Consider the following 15,669-nt stretch of genomic DNA (forward strand, 5'->3'; position numbering starts at 1 on the left):
TAACTGATGGATGTGCAGGTTCAAATTGTTTGCATATTTTGATTATTATGATAAGTATGCTGATATAATTTTCATAAGATTGTTAAATAGTATTCACAATGTAATTATGTCATCATCGGAAAAAATATCCATGAAAACGCAATGGTGGTGGGGGATATTCATGCAAAATACCATGATAGCAACCACCAGCCTTAGCTCCACATTGGTAGCAAAACTTATGTCCACATCTACAATGAAAACGCAATGATTAAAACATATATGTATAACCAAACTTGAATGTTATTAATACTTAATAGAGAGATTATGATACCTGCATGTTACTTTGATGCACCCTTCCGAACGTTCAATCATTTCTTGGCAATTTCCACATTGACGCCACAATTGCTTATTCGCTAAAGCTTTGAGCTTTATATCATCTTCTGTAGGATTTGGACCTAACCTCTTGTAATCGTTGCACGACAAGTCACTATGCCAAGGAACTTTGCATTTAATGCAAAGGAGTTGACCACACTCAAAACATTGTCTTCTAACTCTAGCTTCTTTGGTAGAAATAGACAAGTATCTCCAAATTTTAGCAGATTTGGAGAGCTCGTTCGACATTAAAGCCGAACACCTCGGGTTTGGGCAGTAAACTCTGTTTTTTATAGGAATTTTGTCCTCTTTGATCCTTTCTTGCCACATCTTTTTTAGTTTAGGTGTCAAAAGATGGGCACAGCTTCTCCAAGTAAGCTTGGATTTGCAACGGTAAGCAGGACATCTAATCACACTTCCCTCGAGTAGCCTCACCTCTATATGTCGTTCCACGCACTTGGAGCAAAACTCATGACGACATTTTTCAACACAAAACATCTGATTTGTGTCGATGTTATCATCTAAACAGATAGTGCAAGTCGTTTTGCGACTAGGGTTTGCTTGGCGAGGAGGATTCACAAGCCTACTGACCTCAGAAACTATTGCTTCCTTTGCTAGTTTATAAGCATACATATCTAGGACTCTTTGCGGCCACCAAAATCTGAAAGCTCGACGCAAATTCTTGACTTATACGTTGCATAATCTATTCAAAAAAGACGAGAGAATCAGCTAGCAAAAGTGGTAACGAATTGTAGAAGAAAGATTTCGTAATTTTAGAAACGTGAACTAAAAAATTACCAGAGCCTAAAGAAGAAACCCTAAGAGAAAGACGCAATCTCTTGTATAAAGAGAAGGCCGCGTCTCACGGATTATAAAGGGAATTTCTGGAATTTGCTTTTTTTGCAAATTACAACTTTTTGTTTCCTAGTATAATTAAGGGAAATTTATGTCATAGTTGCTGCAGCAACATCATTACTTTTTAGAATTTTATTTAGGTTATCGCGACACACAACTTTACATATGTAAATTCTAAATTTTCTAGAATATTTAAAAGGATAAAATGTAAAAGTACTAAAAATATCACAAAAGAAATTTGATAAATAGGTAACAAAAAAACAAGAAAAATGTAAGTTAATTTTCCTGTTAAAAAATCAAACGAAATTGTTTATTTTATTTATAAAAGATAAGGTCTTAACCTGATCTGATAAATCACATCAGTTATGATACCATTTGTAACGCCTTGATAATAACAGCCTCAGAGGCTCGTAACCTACCTTTTTAGTTTCTCCTCGTAATTATTTTTGTATGTTTTTAATTTTATAAAATTTTATACTTTTTAAAAAAATATTAGATATCTCTAACTTTTTGACGCATCATTTGAGTAGTGTGGGATAATAACTTTGTGGCTGCATCTTGTTCTCTTTGGCGTTTCAGACTCGATAATAAGCGAAGTAGATAATTTCAACGTCCTCCGAGTGATTATCTAATGTTTTATTGAAGAAGATTTCTGTTGTAAATTATAACACACGTAACTGCGATTTCTTTGCCCAAATTTTGGAATTTTTTAGGGCTTTTGTTTGTCTTCTTACTACGTTTCTTAGGTTGATGATGATGGCGAAGAAAGAGACTGAAACATTATGGTACACGATAACTTATCCGGTTACCTCCTCAAATGATGCTAGTCTTGTTGGCCCGTGTATAAAACTAGCATTGAAGAATTTAGGCTACTAACTTTACTTAATCCCATTACTGATCTTTTGCATATATAGAGTCTTTATTCAGAAATTACAATTTGGTTCTTCTCCTCCTCATCAACAAGTCTTAGACTCCATTCTTACACCTCCCCACTCTCTGGGAAAGCTTTTTGACAAGCTTACAAGCATACAGTTGTATATTAACTTATACACTGAACTGAGTTGGAACCATATAGATGTTTTATTATTTAATTGTGTTTATTTATTTGTACAAATCTTACTGAACAATAAATCAAGAAACCCACAAGTAAAATACAGAGAAGGCATAAAACACTCTTGTCTGCCGTGGATTGCGGCGGTGGTGGTGGTCTTGGAGGAGGACCATGATCGCAATCTCCAGCCTGAACTCCACATCGGTAGCAAAATTTATATCCACATCTATCAAAAAAAATATATAGAGAATACGAAATCAGATTAAAAACATATATATATATATATATATAACCAACTTCAAAAGGAAAAATGTTATCAGTAAAGATTGTTATACCTGCATCTTACTTGTACGCATCCTGAAGAACGTTCAATCATGTGTTGACACTTTCCGCATCGACGCCACTCTTTCTGATTTGCCAGAGACATAATCTTTCTATCGTTTTCGGTAGGATATGGATGCAACCACTTGTAAGCTTGGCAGGACAAGTTACTATGCCATGAAACTTTGCAGTTTATGCAAAAGAGTTCACGGCATTTTAAGCACAATCTCCTAGCTTCACCTCCTCCAGTCGATTTAGAGAGCTCGGTTTCCGACATTAAAGCCGAGCACCTCGGGTTTGGGCAGTAAATTCTCTTTGTTACAGGAATCGAATCATCTTTCTTCCTTTTTAGCCACATCACTCTTTGTTCATGTTTCAAAATATGTTTACAGCTTTCAAAAATCAACTTAGACTTGCACCGGTAATAAGGACATCTAACCACACTTCCCTTGAGTAGCCTAACCTCTATGTATTTTTTCAAACACTCAAAACATAATCGGTGACGACATTTATCGACCGTAAACATCTTATCAGTGTCAATAGCATCATCAAAACATATATGGCAAGTTAGTTTTGGAGTAGTAGTCTTGGCTTGTTTAGGAGGATCCATAGGTATAGGTATGCTGACTTCAGAAACTATTGTTTCTTTTGCTAGTTTATATGCATAACTTATACTATTCCCCTCAACGAATATCGGAAAGCTCGACTTAAATCCTTGTCTAATACGTTGTACATCCATCATTAGCAAGGCAGTTTTGTTATCCTCTGGTACGTATCTTCCCATGACCTAACTCAAGGATATATAAATATTCAGATTCTTGTAAAACATCCCAAATACTAATGACATACTTAACTTAAAAAAAAAGAAACTATCGAAACTTACAAATTCGTAAACTGGATGATAATCACAGTAGATTGAGATATGAGTGATCCCCATACTCGCAGCATCGGTTAGTCCTCGGGTTAATGCTGTAACCTCAGCCTCCAACATTGTTATTGTGGAGTCATGATGGATTGGTCCTTTCATCTGAAACAAGAGATCATCTTTCTTCCCAAATATTGCAACCCCAAATCCGGCCAACAAGTTCTCACTTACCAAACCTTTGAAGTAAAGGCTGCACAACTGATCAGGACTAGTACTAAAGTTTCCGGAGGAATTTTCCGGTGAGGGTTTTGCAGTGTCAGCCATTCTAGGGAGAACCTTCCTATGTTACACAAAGTCTTGGAGGAGATTGGTCTAAGAGTCTTTAAGATTTATAAGAATAAATAAACAAGAATCCAAATTAAAAGAGGAAATGTATATCTTTGGATATGTTTGTATAATGATTCGAGTTAATCATATCCCAATACACTTGGTGTTTTCTTTTTTTCTTTTTTTTTTATATAATTACTTTTAACAGTTTCGTATATCATTATGTAGAGTAATCTTTTTTTTAAAACATGATTGGGATTCAAAAGTTGTTTTGTAATTCATTGTTCAGTTTTCTTGTTCATGAAGTTTCGATTAGTTGACCAATTATTTTATTTTTTTAAGTTCAACTTTTTAAATTCTATAGGAATGAGAATAAGTAAATATGTAATGATAAATGAGAATGTGTGTAATATCTATTTGTTTTGTACTCTTCTTTACCCATGGACACAATTTGATACTTCTAAGGTCCTAGCTCTTTTTTTTTAACGATATTTTAAGGTTATTGCACATATATTATTAACAAACGATTTCCTTTTTTTTATATACAAAAGTATTATTTATCATCCGTCAAAAAAAAATTAAAAGCAACACGGTAGAACCGTCTATGTAAATGTATTCATAATTTGAAATAATAAATAGATCCGGTTGTATATTGGAGATATAAAGCTAATAGCCCAATTGGTAAAGATTTCTAGGAAAAGTCTAGAAATCGCCGGTTTGAATAGAGTTTGGAACGAAACCATATACAACATGTTCTGATTTATGTAAAAAAGAAAATATATAAAGCAAAACCAATCAAGATGAGGTTTGAAACAAATATTACAAAGTTAATTCATCTGACTTAACCTCCCACGTTTTGTTTTCTTATGGTTATATACTTTTCCCCCTTTATGGTCATGAACAATCTACAAACCCGGCCCGATTGTTTTATTCTTTTATGAATTATGAACACAAAGAAATATTATAATGACAAGAACAACTAAGGAAAAAGTACAAATACCACAATCCCTAATTATCCTTTTTCGATGAGGACAACCTCCTTGCTTCCATTCGGCTCCACATGTGTAGCAAAATGAATATCCACATCTAATATATCCACCAATTAACCATGTATATCTTATGTTAATCAGGCAAAATTGTAATCAAACTTGAATGGATTATAACAGAGAATATGATTAGAGATGACACCTGCAAGTTAATTTGATGCATCCTTCTGAAAGTTCGATCATGTGTTTGCACCTTTCACATTGACGCCACAATTCTTCACTTGCTAGAACTGTTAGCATCATATCTTCTGATGTAGGATTGGTAGATACTCTCTTGTAATCAGCACACGACAAGTTACTATGCCATGGAACTTTGCAGTTAATGCAAAATAGCTCCCCGCATTTGAAGCATTTCATAGATTTCTCTTCTTCGGTAGATTTAGAGACCTCGGTTTTCGACATTAAAGCCGAACACCTCGGGTTTGGACAGTAGATTCTCTCTGTTAATGGAACCAATTCCTCTAAAGTCCTTTGTTCCCACAAAACTTTTAGTTTAGGTGTCAAAAGATGGACACAACTTCTGAGAGTCAGCTTAGACTCACATTGATAATAAGGACAAGTCGGTATAGTTCCCATGAGTAGGCTCACTTCAATGTATCGTTTCATGCATTCCATACAGAAACGATGATTGCATAAAGCAACATAATACATCTCCTCAGCTTTAAAATCATCATCAAAACATATACTGCAAGTCACAGGATCCAAGAGTAAGCTGATTTCAGAATCTGCTGATTCCATTGCAAAGTTATAGCATATTAGATGATGATCCGAGAAAAACAAATGATTAGATGATTAAATAGGTTGAATAACCAATATATTCTGGTTGTGTTTTATGAGTATAATATGATTGAAAACAACATATACATTAAATATCAACCAGAAAAGTTTAAGACACGGATTTTATTGGACATGAAAAGGAAAAGTAATACTCAAACTAGATAAAATCACTTTATATCTAAATGATGTATTAATTAAAGATTTAAATATCTTTATAATTAATTGTTAATTTATTTAAATTTACATTTGTAAATGTAAGTAAATATGTATATAACTCTAAAGTAAATTGTAACAATGTATCCCTTATATAGTTTTGATATTGTATGTATATATGATAGTTATTATGGTTATATAGATATAAATTTATTAATTTTCTTCTCTATATAAAATAATTAAAAATTTCAAAATATTAAATTTGATTACTTATTCTAGATTATCTTGATAAAATAAAAAAAAATATTATTTAATGATGTAGATAAATTAAAGTATATAGATGTAAACCAAAAGAAATTGTAATATAATAAAATATTTCAAATTCATATCCAAAAAGGGATAACAATAATAAGCAATAGAAACCATACTAAAAAGAATGGAAAAATAAAAGTTACAAAAACAAAATTAAAATTGTAGAAGAAAAAACAAACAAAATCTATAGAAATTGTTATTTTTGCCGGATATGGTGATGAATGAATTTTCTTTAGGTAGTGAAGTTTCTATTCGACTATTCAAGCCTTTCCAATGATTTGTCATGGTAATTTTACAAAAGCCACAGACCGTGTTAACTATGCATGTCCTGAACTTAATCTGTTGAGATTTATAATATGCAAGAACCGTAAAACATATAGTCGTATGGCTTTTGCTTTCTGTCTCTCTGTCTCTTTCTCTGTTTTGTTCACTCGTGTGTTTACTTTTGGAAAACATAAAGAAAACAAACTTGAACTTTGCTCTACCGAGCCATCAATCGTTTACATTTTTCAGATGCACACTCACTGCAATGGCCACTCGTGCTCAGTTTTGAGGAAAAACAGAGTTTGGCTAATTGTGGTAGGCCTGATATCATTATCTTGTCTCTATGCATCAATCTTGAGTGCACGATCGAGTTTGTAACTTGCAGAGTACGTCCAAGAGTTAGGTGAGGTTTGAACTTATTCTTGTATAGCCCTTGGTGTTATGATGAGACTTCTGATTCTTATCTTATCGTCATTGGATTTTCCTTTCTCCGGTAAGTTCATCTCTTCATCCACCAATTCAATAATATTGTTATGGAGAGCATCCCTTGTAAGATGATGATCTAGCAATATAGAAAAAACCACTCCATTAAAGAAGCTTAGACATGATCATGAGCTTACTATAATATTTTTGGCACATAAACAAACATTCAAGAAACTTTGAGAAATATACGTAATTAAAATTTGAAAATGAAGTTAATTACATTTATAAATTATTACTGTACAAATATACGTAAATATGCATATTTTGGTATACTATAATAGCTGTAAGGATAAAAATGTGTAATTTTTTATTCAACCGTACACTTAGTAAACTGTACGGATACATCTATACATCCAATTAAATGTACAGATACGTCTGTACATATACTAAACTGTACAAAATACGTCTGTACACATACTAAACTGTACAAATAAATATATTCATATGAAATAAATTTAAAATTTCTTAAACAAAATTCATATCAAATTATAGAGAAAAAACATAGATTTTTGTGTATCATAAATTTTTTACGAAAATAATAGTACAAAAACGAATATGTAAGTTATTAGATTCATGGGGTAAACATATTCAAAGAAATAAAATATAAAAAAAAAACAAAAAACCAAACCGATAAAAATTGCCCTCCTTTGTCATTTTTTTCCCTTTCATTTTCTATCTCACATCTTCTCTATTTCACACGGTAGGGACCAGTGACTATTTTCCTAATAACAAATAGTAAATGTATTAGTTTACATATTACTTTTAAAAAACGTACTAATTTTCCAATTAATCCCAAATAAAATCCCAATACACCAAAAAAAAAAAAATCAAAGTTAATATGTGATTCATGAAAATTTTCAAGAACTGTGCGTAGTGACAACACACAAAAACAGCCTTATTCAACCTCTTCTTCTTCGCTTCCTCTTCTCTCTGTCGCTTTCAGATTCAGAATCAGAAGAAGATGAGTCAGAATTAGAACCAGAAGAAGATGAGCCCGACTCAGAACCAGAAGATGATGAGTCGTCTGACTCAGAATCAGACTCGGAACCAAAAGTGTCAGATCCTGAAGACAATCTTGGCTCTGTTTCCGCATCTTCCACCTGCTGTTGCATGTTAATGAGGTGTTGCATGTACTTCATATACTCTTTGAGATGCTCAGTGATGCCACTTAGACCAATGGAGGTAAAGAAACTGATTAACAACCTCATGTTCTCTTGATTATCTCTAGGGAAGATAGATTCAAGTGAGTCTTGCATTGTTAAAACCTGAAGCATCTTATTAAGCAACCTAATCCCCAACTGTTTCCACAATTCCCCAAAAAGGAACTTCAAGAAGATACGAGATGAAGAGGTTGTGTCCTCCTTGGTTAACCTAATGTAGGAAAACACACGCAAGGAGATAGCTTCTGTGGCAAGTAAATGAGCAAAAAACTTAGCAACGTTAGGCAAATCATTAGTCTCGATACAATGGATCATCGAATACAGCTGAACGAAACACTTCTCAAAATTCTCTTGATAACTTTTGCTGATCATACAGATAAGCTGACCCAACGAACTGTAGTAACGCAGATAAGTTCTCTCCTGACCGCAACATTCAAGAAGTATTATACATAGTTCCATCTCTTGACCTGGTTCAAGTTTAAGTTTAAGTAACTTGTGCCTTGCTTGCTCCAAATCAATGCTGGCCATAATGGTCTGGTATATTTTCCTCCTAAGATTAACAAGATTAGTCTCAGCCTCGTCTCCCAATTCATTTTCATCAAACTCATCATCTTCTTCCTCTGAACTAGCATCATAGCCAATTTCTTCCTTAGCAAGTAACTCATTCTTGAATGCCACGTATTTTTTTTCGTTCTCGAGGAAGTCAGGATCAGGTTTGAAAACATCAAGAACGGTTTCAGGATCTATTACTTTTTCAAGAGAGATATAATGCGAGTATTTTTCTTCGGCGAGATCTAACTCAGAACGAACAGCGTGATGTCCCGGAAATTTCGCAAAGTAGAGCCCTTCGATCAAGTACTGAACACTCTTATCTATCTCTCCATCATGTAGTATACTACGAAACCGTTCAAAAATCCCATTCAGTCCTTTTGGAGCAAAGTCCTGAAGCCTTGCGCCACACTCTTTAACCAACACAACAGCTAGTTCGACACTATCATCTGTCGGGTCTTCAAGAAGTAGAGTGACTAACTCAAGTGCCATGGTCTCCTCAGCAACTAGCTGGTTTACTAGATGTGCTATAAATTTAACAGCAGCAAGAACCTGAGGCTTGTCGTTACGCGTATACGCTTTCATTAGCTGCAAAACAACCCTTTTCAATAAAAGTAGACCAACTTGAGGGAACTTGGAGTTAACCACAGCGACTAAAGCTGCAAAGACATCAGTATATTCAGGAGATGCCATTTGAGACTTGATACAAGAACGGCAGAACAGTCCTCTTCCTCTGATGAGATTTACAGCAAACAGTTCAGGAACTATGTTCTTGATGTTTCTTGCATTAACCTTATTGACAAGCCCATTGATACTTTTACGAAGAGCGTCCCATGTAAGACGTTGATACTCTACGCTGCTCTTATCTTTAACCTCCTTCATGATCATACGTTCTTTCTTGAACGGTGGAATATAAACTCCTCCTGTTTTCCCCAAAGCCTTACCATTGTTATCATTCAGTTCTGGCACGTTGGGCTTTGAAACATCCTTTTTACTGCGTTTGTCTTTGTGTTTCTGTCTTCTTCTCCTATCTCTCTTTCTATATCTCTCCTCTTCCTCAGAGGAACTATCGTGCCTACCCATTAGTCGAAAGTTCTCACCTTAAAAAAAACCTACCTCAAACCTTTCTCGTCTAGCACAGAAAACCCTAGCCACCTATGCAACGATATATAGCAAGAACACTACGTACTGAGGTTCTAGCCAAGACTGAATCGATCTCAAGAAGCAAAAGTGGTAGTGAGTTGAAGGAAAAGGTTGAGAATAAGTTCTCCTTAAATACTAGAATAAGATCGAAAACCGAAATTAATTAGGAGTTGGAGTAAAGCAAACCTGAACCATATAGAAAAAGGAAACAAAGCTGTAAACGTGTTGGGCCAGTAATTACTTAAGTCATCATCAAAACCCAAAAGAAAAATTTTAAACTACTGAAAAAGTGGCCCAAAGTTAAGAAGAATATGTAAAGAAAAAAAAAAAAAAACTGTTCTCTGCTTTGTTCAATTCTTCTCACTTGAATATGTGAGATTCATAGTTTTGAGACAGTTGCATGAATAGTACAGTACGCCGAGTGGAATGCTCTGAAGGGGTTTTGGAAGATGTTTCGTGAAGAAGATGAGCTACTAAAAACATACGTAAAAGCAACCAACCTTTTTTTTCTTTTTTGTCTTATGGTAAATCATTAGAACTATAACATGAACAATCAAATGAAAATATAACTATTAATTAGATGAACCAATCATAACCGACGTAAAGGAGACGTACGTAAAAGCAACACATGAAAAATCTTTTTATAAATAGCAACACATGAAAAACTTTTAAAAAAAAAGAAATGTGTTATTATTATTCTTATTCTGTTGAGAAAGAAACTTAAGTGTTATCAATGTTTTTTTGGAGAATCTGAAAACTTGAGAATAGCAAAAGCTGTACCAACCATAAAAATCCCAATGAGACCATAAATGTCACTACACTCCCAAAACCTCCTTTCACGATGAGAGCAACCTCCTCGCTTCCATTCAGCTCCACATGTGTAACAAAACTTATATCCACAGCTATTCATACCAACCAATGAAAATTATAATGTTAATATAAGCCGAAAACGAAATAAAAATTTGAAAAGGAACCAATCATAGTTATGATCATTAGAGATGATGATGATGATGATACCTGCAAGTTACTGCGTCGATGTTATCTTTTCGTAGTTTGAACATGTATTGGCACTTACTACATTTTCGCAACATTCTTGTAGTGTTAGGATTTGGACCTAACTTCTTGTATTCCTCGCACGACTTCTTTTTATGCCATTGAACTTTACAGTTGATGCAAAAATGTTTACCGCATTTAGTACACCATCTCCTAACTCCATCTCCTGTTTTCGATATTAAAGCCGAACACCTTGGATTAGGACAGTAAACTTTGTCAGCCACAGGAACAGTTTCCTTTTTGATCCTTAGTTCCCACATCTCTCTTAGTTCAGGTGTCAAAAGATTAGCACAGCTTTCATGAGTTAACTTGGACGTGCAATAATAATGACGGCATTGATAATTAGGGCATCTCATCTCACTTCCTTCGAGTAGCCTCACTGATATATGTTGTTTCATGCACTCCACACAGAAATGATGACCGCATAAATCAATAGAGAACATATCCTCCGGTTTGAAATCATCCTTGAAACAAATAACGCAAGTCTTCCTCTCAGCAGGGCTAGGCCTATGATCTATGGTGACTTTGGAAACTTTTGTTTCCATTGCAAGCTTATAAGCAAACTTAGCTTGGTTTCTAGTCATCAGAACAGGAGTGGTAGATGTAAATTGTTTTCTAATATGTTGCACATGATCCATTACAAAAGCAATGTTATCTTGCTCAGGCGCGGATATCCCCGCGACCTACATTAATTCAAGGCAAACGAGATCTAATGAAACCCTAAAAAAATTGAAATATTTAGTATGAGCCGTCTACATGTTAGCTTGCAAAACAAGTAAAAGTGTTCATTGATGACCTATATGATGAAGCATGTGAACCCTTAAAAGCTAGAATTAAAAAAACTTACCAATTCGAAGATCTAATCATGATCGCAATATAATGAGATATGATTGATCCCTAAAGCCACAGCTTCGCTTAGTCCTCGCCTCAACGCTATAAGCTCAGCCTCCAAAACTGTTATAGTAGAGTAGTCATGATGGCGTGAACCCTTGACATGGAACAAGAGGTTATCCTCTTGGTCGCAAATTGCAACCCCAAATCCTTTTGTTTCCTTGTTCACAAAACCCTTGAAGTAAAGCCTGTACATGTGGAACGGTGGTGAGAGTTTTAGGGCACCCATATGCTGCGAGTTGTCTCTGAAGCCAAAATAAGGTATAGAGGCAAAAAAAAGAAGAACAATAGGGTTTTACCACTCGAGTTTCAAAATTTAGTTAGTACTCACCAAATTTTACAGATTTTACAATATCCCCCAAATTTGGGAAACGTATCTTTATCGTTACTCACCCGTTTCCTAAAACCATAAACCCTTAATTAATTTCACAGCATTCAATTCTCTATCAGAATCAAAGCTAAAAAATGTTAATAACAATATACTTTATGAATCTTTTTTCTTAAAAGTAGTAACAACTTAATATGCTTAATTTATTCTAAATCAATTTGTATAATTTGTGATGAGCTAGCTTGTTCTTGGCCTATTAAGGACCTCGACCATTTCTGAATATATCCGGAACCAAACCGAATACAGGTACGCTCAGGACTAATCTCCTCAGAACAAGTATGTTTCTTTAAAAGATTGTTTTGCAATGTATATGATCAAGAACCAAACCCTTTTATAACCTTGAAAGATTGTTTATTTTTAGGGTCAATGGCTAAGAAAGGAGACAGGAGCATTAGCATATACTGAGTGCAGCTTAAAAACACTATTGGTAGCTAAAAAAAGTAGTTTTACAGCCTCCTTCAAAGACTAAGAAGCAAAAGAGAAAGATTGGTACTATGCCATGTTCTTTGACTGGTTTACTCAAATCTCTAGCTTTTGTATATCTTAATGTGCTTCTTCCTATGAACAACTCTTGCAGATTATGTTTCATTATAGGAATTTGATCTTGTAGTAGAGAGAGTGTTAACAGAGTTTGATCTTTAAAGCTAAGTCTCAACAACTATGTACATTATAAACAACGTTGGTGATCTTTGAGTATACCGAGTTCTAGACAACATTATATAAACCGGTTTTAACCGTCTAACCGGATTTTGGTTTTTGGCTATATAAGTGAAACCGAATTGAATAAAATCTCAAATCCTATGAAAAGTTGACTCACTTGTTCTCTCTCGTCTTCCTCCTAATAACTCTCCGATGTCTAACTCCGACGAACCACCGCTAATAACAAACCATCCGCCGTCATTGTTTTCACTGCCAAAGGACATCGTTCTAACCATCTTAGGCTGCGTACCAAAACGGTATTACCCAATCCTCTGTTGCGTCTCCAAGAAGATGAGGAGTCTTGTTCGCTCGCCTGCGATATTCAAGAACCGATCTTCACATCGAAAAGATTCTCTTTACATCTCCTTCATCGACAAAACAAAACGACCGGAGACTTTTCACTGGTTCAGTCTCGGCAGGTGTAAGAACGATACGTCTAAGAATGACCTCGTCTCCATCGATGTCCCTTTGCTTCCTGATCCTTGTCGTTACTCTTCTTCCGTCCTCGCCGTTGGTTCTGAGATCTTCTTTATATCCGGAACTAATACTCTCTCATCAAGCGTTTCGATCTTTGATACCAAATCAAGAATTGTTCGTCAAGGACCGCAAATGCTAGTGAGGCGAAGGTACAACTGCGTAGGCTTAGTCGGGAGTAAGATCTATGTGATCGGAGGGTACAGAGGAAACGAGATTCCCGCGGAAGTATTTGACTTAAAGACGCAAACTTGGGAAGCAGCTCCAGTCCCTGAGGAAAGAGGTTGTTTCACATGGATCACTGCAGCGAAGGTTTCAGTAGACAAGAAGGTTTGTGCTTTAAGCTTTCGTCTAGGAGGCATGACTTGTTACGATACTAGAGATGGTTCTTGTGAGAGAATTGAGTTGCCTGATGACAAATGGTGGAAGACAGGAGTGTGTGTTATAGACAATGTGCTCTACGTTTACTTTTCAAGACTCGGTTTAATGTGGTACGACACTAAGCTGATGGTATGGAGAGTGGTTAATGGTCTTGATCTTGGGAAATCTGGATGTGTTGCTATGGGTGAATACTATGGGAAGTTGGCGTTTGTATGGGAAGAACCAAGTCTTGTTAATGGTGAAAGGAAAAATATTTGGTGTAGATTGATTGGTTTGCTTAGGAGTGACGAAGGTATTGATGGAAGTATTGCAGAAGGCTCTCAATTTCTGAGGACTGTTCCTAGCAGCTTTAGTTTTTACCATTGTCTCTCTCTAGGTTAAACTCGAGATCTATTGTTTAGTGCATTCTTTGGTGGACAATGATTGTTTTGGATAGGAGTGAAGTTAAGGTATCATTTGACTGTAGAGCCGTCTCAATTTCTAGGGTTTGTTACTAGTGGTTGTGGCTATAGATTTGCAGCATTGTCTTTCTCTTTCGGGTCAAAACACAAGAGCTATGTACGTTGTTGATACGTGATTTTAAAATGATGATGTTTTCGTTACTCAATTTGAATACAGTTTACAGGATTATGAATGTTCTGTTGCACTTAGCAAGTTTTGGAATACCTGGGTGAAAGAGGAACCGTGAGATACACGTACCATTCGATTTGGGCCTATTCTTATCTTAATGGGCTGTATGAACCAAGCCTACAATGCATAGTGACGTTATTAAAATTGGTGTGAGTCCAGTATATGAAAGTATATATTTAGTCTTTGATTTTTGTTGATTTCACAATTCAATTTTATTACTGAGCAAGTGAGCATCATCATCAATCCGAGTTTGATTTCTCATTTTTTAGTATCTAAAAAATATTTAAATGAGATACTTTTGTCATTCTTTCTTCATTAGGTTTTTTAGCTTTTACTTATTTTTTTTTAGATATGAGAATTCTACGAAAATATTACCGATGGGAAATGTTCTTATTGGTTAGAACTCAAAAATATATTGTCATAGTTTGATGGGATGGTCTTAAATATTCTTATGAAGCCGTACCATTATTATTAGAATATAATCATTTATTTAATACATAGTATAAAATGTGCAATTTGAAAAATTTGGATGAACAAAATGACATTTGAGAAACCAATTAAATTGATGATGGTTGATTTCTAATCAAAGATGACAAAAAAAAAAGAAATTGTTATGCTTTCTTAGAGGTCGTTCTTAGCTTGCACTGAGCTTTTATAAAAAAAAAAAAAAAAAAAAACTTGCACTTGTGGCATAAGAACACATAATTAGCGATAGCCTCTTAAATTTGTATATTTGTTTATATCTAGTTTTCTTAAGTATCATTACTTTCCAATGATTTTTTTTTATTGATTCCAATACAGATTAAAAAAACACATAAAAAGAGAGATCAATTACACCATTTTACTAACTTGATTCAGTTAAAGTTGTTTGAAAATATACAACGTCATATTTGTTTTATTAATTAATAATGATAACCATTTAATTTGTGACATATGTACATTTGTTATCCTTGAATTTTTTGAAAAAGTTGATTTAGTTATATGCTGTGTAAAATTTTGTTACATCATAATCCTTAGTCTACAATCCCACATGTGACACTGTAAGTCTGTGTAACGAGATAAAATAATCACATGATCCTACAAACAGTATTAGCGTATTATAAAAATTTGTAAACTATAACAAAATGATACGAACACTAATATCAACTAGTTAGGATCCGCGCGATGTTGCATGATATTTTTAAAATTTCTTTTTTGTTGAATATAATATAATTATTAAAAATATAACTTTTTAATTAGATTAGTCATAAAAATTGCTACGTATACAATGATAAAATATAGAATTGCATTGAAAGAAAAAATAGATAAATATGTGTGATTGTTTGTAACTTTGTATCATTGTTATTATTACACAAGTTTTACAATTAAATCGGGTAGAGCTAATTGTATAATTGGTTAAATGTATGCAATGTTTTAGTTTCTACACTTTATTGAAGATATATTAGTGTATTTTTCTTTTGTGGTGTATTTTCTTATATATAGTTTATACAAATCGT

At 34.3% G+C, this 15,669-nt stretch overlaps 5 protein-coding genes and 1 pseudogene across 5 annotated transcripts; 1 reads left to right on the forward strand and 5 right to left on the reverse strand.

Annotated features, from left to right (window-relative positions):
* Positions 1–112: 112 nt before the first annotated feature.
* Positions 113–984, reverse strand: LOC17887525 (probable E3 ubiquitin-protein ligase ARI3). Its single transcript, XM_006292789.1, has 2 exons — positions 311–984; positions 113–227 (listed from the first exon to the last, which is right to left on the reverse strand). Exons 1-2 carry the CDS (start codon positions 982–984, stop codon positions 113–115), a joined length of 789 nt encoding a protein of 262 aa, XP_006292851.1.
* A 1,201-nt stretch (positions 985–2,185) lies between these two features.
* Positions 2,186–3,605, reverse strand: LOC17886858 (probable E3 ubiquitin-protein ligase RNF217). The gene is made up of 4 exons (XM_023783133.1): positions 3,522–3,605; positions 2,593–3,365; positions 2,362–2,483; positions 2,186–2,223 (listed from the first exon to the last, which is right to left on the reverse strand). Exons 1-4 carry the CDS (start codon positions 3,603–3,605, stop codon positions 2,186–2,188), a joined length of 1,017 nt encoding a protein of 338 aa, XP_023638901.1.
* Positions 3,606–4,649: 1,044 nt separating this feature from the next.
* Positions 4,650–5,554, reverse strand: LOC111830567 (probable E3 ubiquitin-protein ligase RNF217). The gene is made up of 2 exons (XM_023783004.1): positions 4,959–5,554; positions 4,650–4,856 (listed from the first exon to the last, which is right to left on the reverse strand). Exons 1-2 carry the CDS (start codon positions 5,552–5,554, stop codon positions 4,706–4,708), a joined length of 747 nt encoding a protein of 248 aa, XP_023638772.1. The 3' UTR covers positions 4,650–4,705.
* Positions 5,555–7,704: 2,150 nt separating this feature from the next.
* LOC17884878 (pre-mRNA-splicing factor CWC22 homolog) lies at positions 7,705–9,597 on the reverse strand. The gene is made up of 2 exons (XM_006292248.2): positions 7,906–9,597; positions 7,705–7,845 (listed from the first exon to the last, which is right to left on the reverse strand). The coding sequence occupies exons 1-2, from the start codon at positions 9,595–9,597 to the stop codon at positions 7,705–7,707; spliced, it is 1,833 nt and encodes a 610-aa protein (XP_006292310.2).
* A 790-nt stretch (positions 9,598–10,387) lies between these two features.
* On the reverse strand, positions 10,388–11,797 carry LOC17884790 (annotated as a pseudogene).
* A 1,044-nt stretch (positions 11,798–12,841) lies between these two features.
* On the forward strand, positions 12,842–14,120 carry LOC17886379 (F-box/kelch-repeat protein At2g44700). The gene is made up of 2 exons (XM_006292788.2): positions 12,842–13,895; positions 14,056–14,120. Exons 1-2 carry the CDS (start codon positions 12,842–12,844, stop codon positions 14,118–14,120), a joined length of 1,119 nt encoding a protein of 372 aa, XP_006292850.2.
* The last annotated feature ends 1,549 nt before the right edge of the window (positions 14,121–15,669 follow it).

The sequence above is a fragment of the Capsella rubella genome, unplaced genomic scaffold (genome assembly GCF_000375325.1).
Source record: "Capsella rubella cultivar Monte Gargano unplaced genomic scaffold, Caprub1_0 scaffold_5, whole genome shotgun sequence".
Classification (NCBI taxonomy): domain Eukaryota; kingdom Viridiplantae; phylum Streptophyta; class Magnoliopsida; order Brassicales; family Brassicaceae; genus Capsella; species Capsella rubella.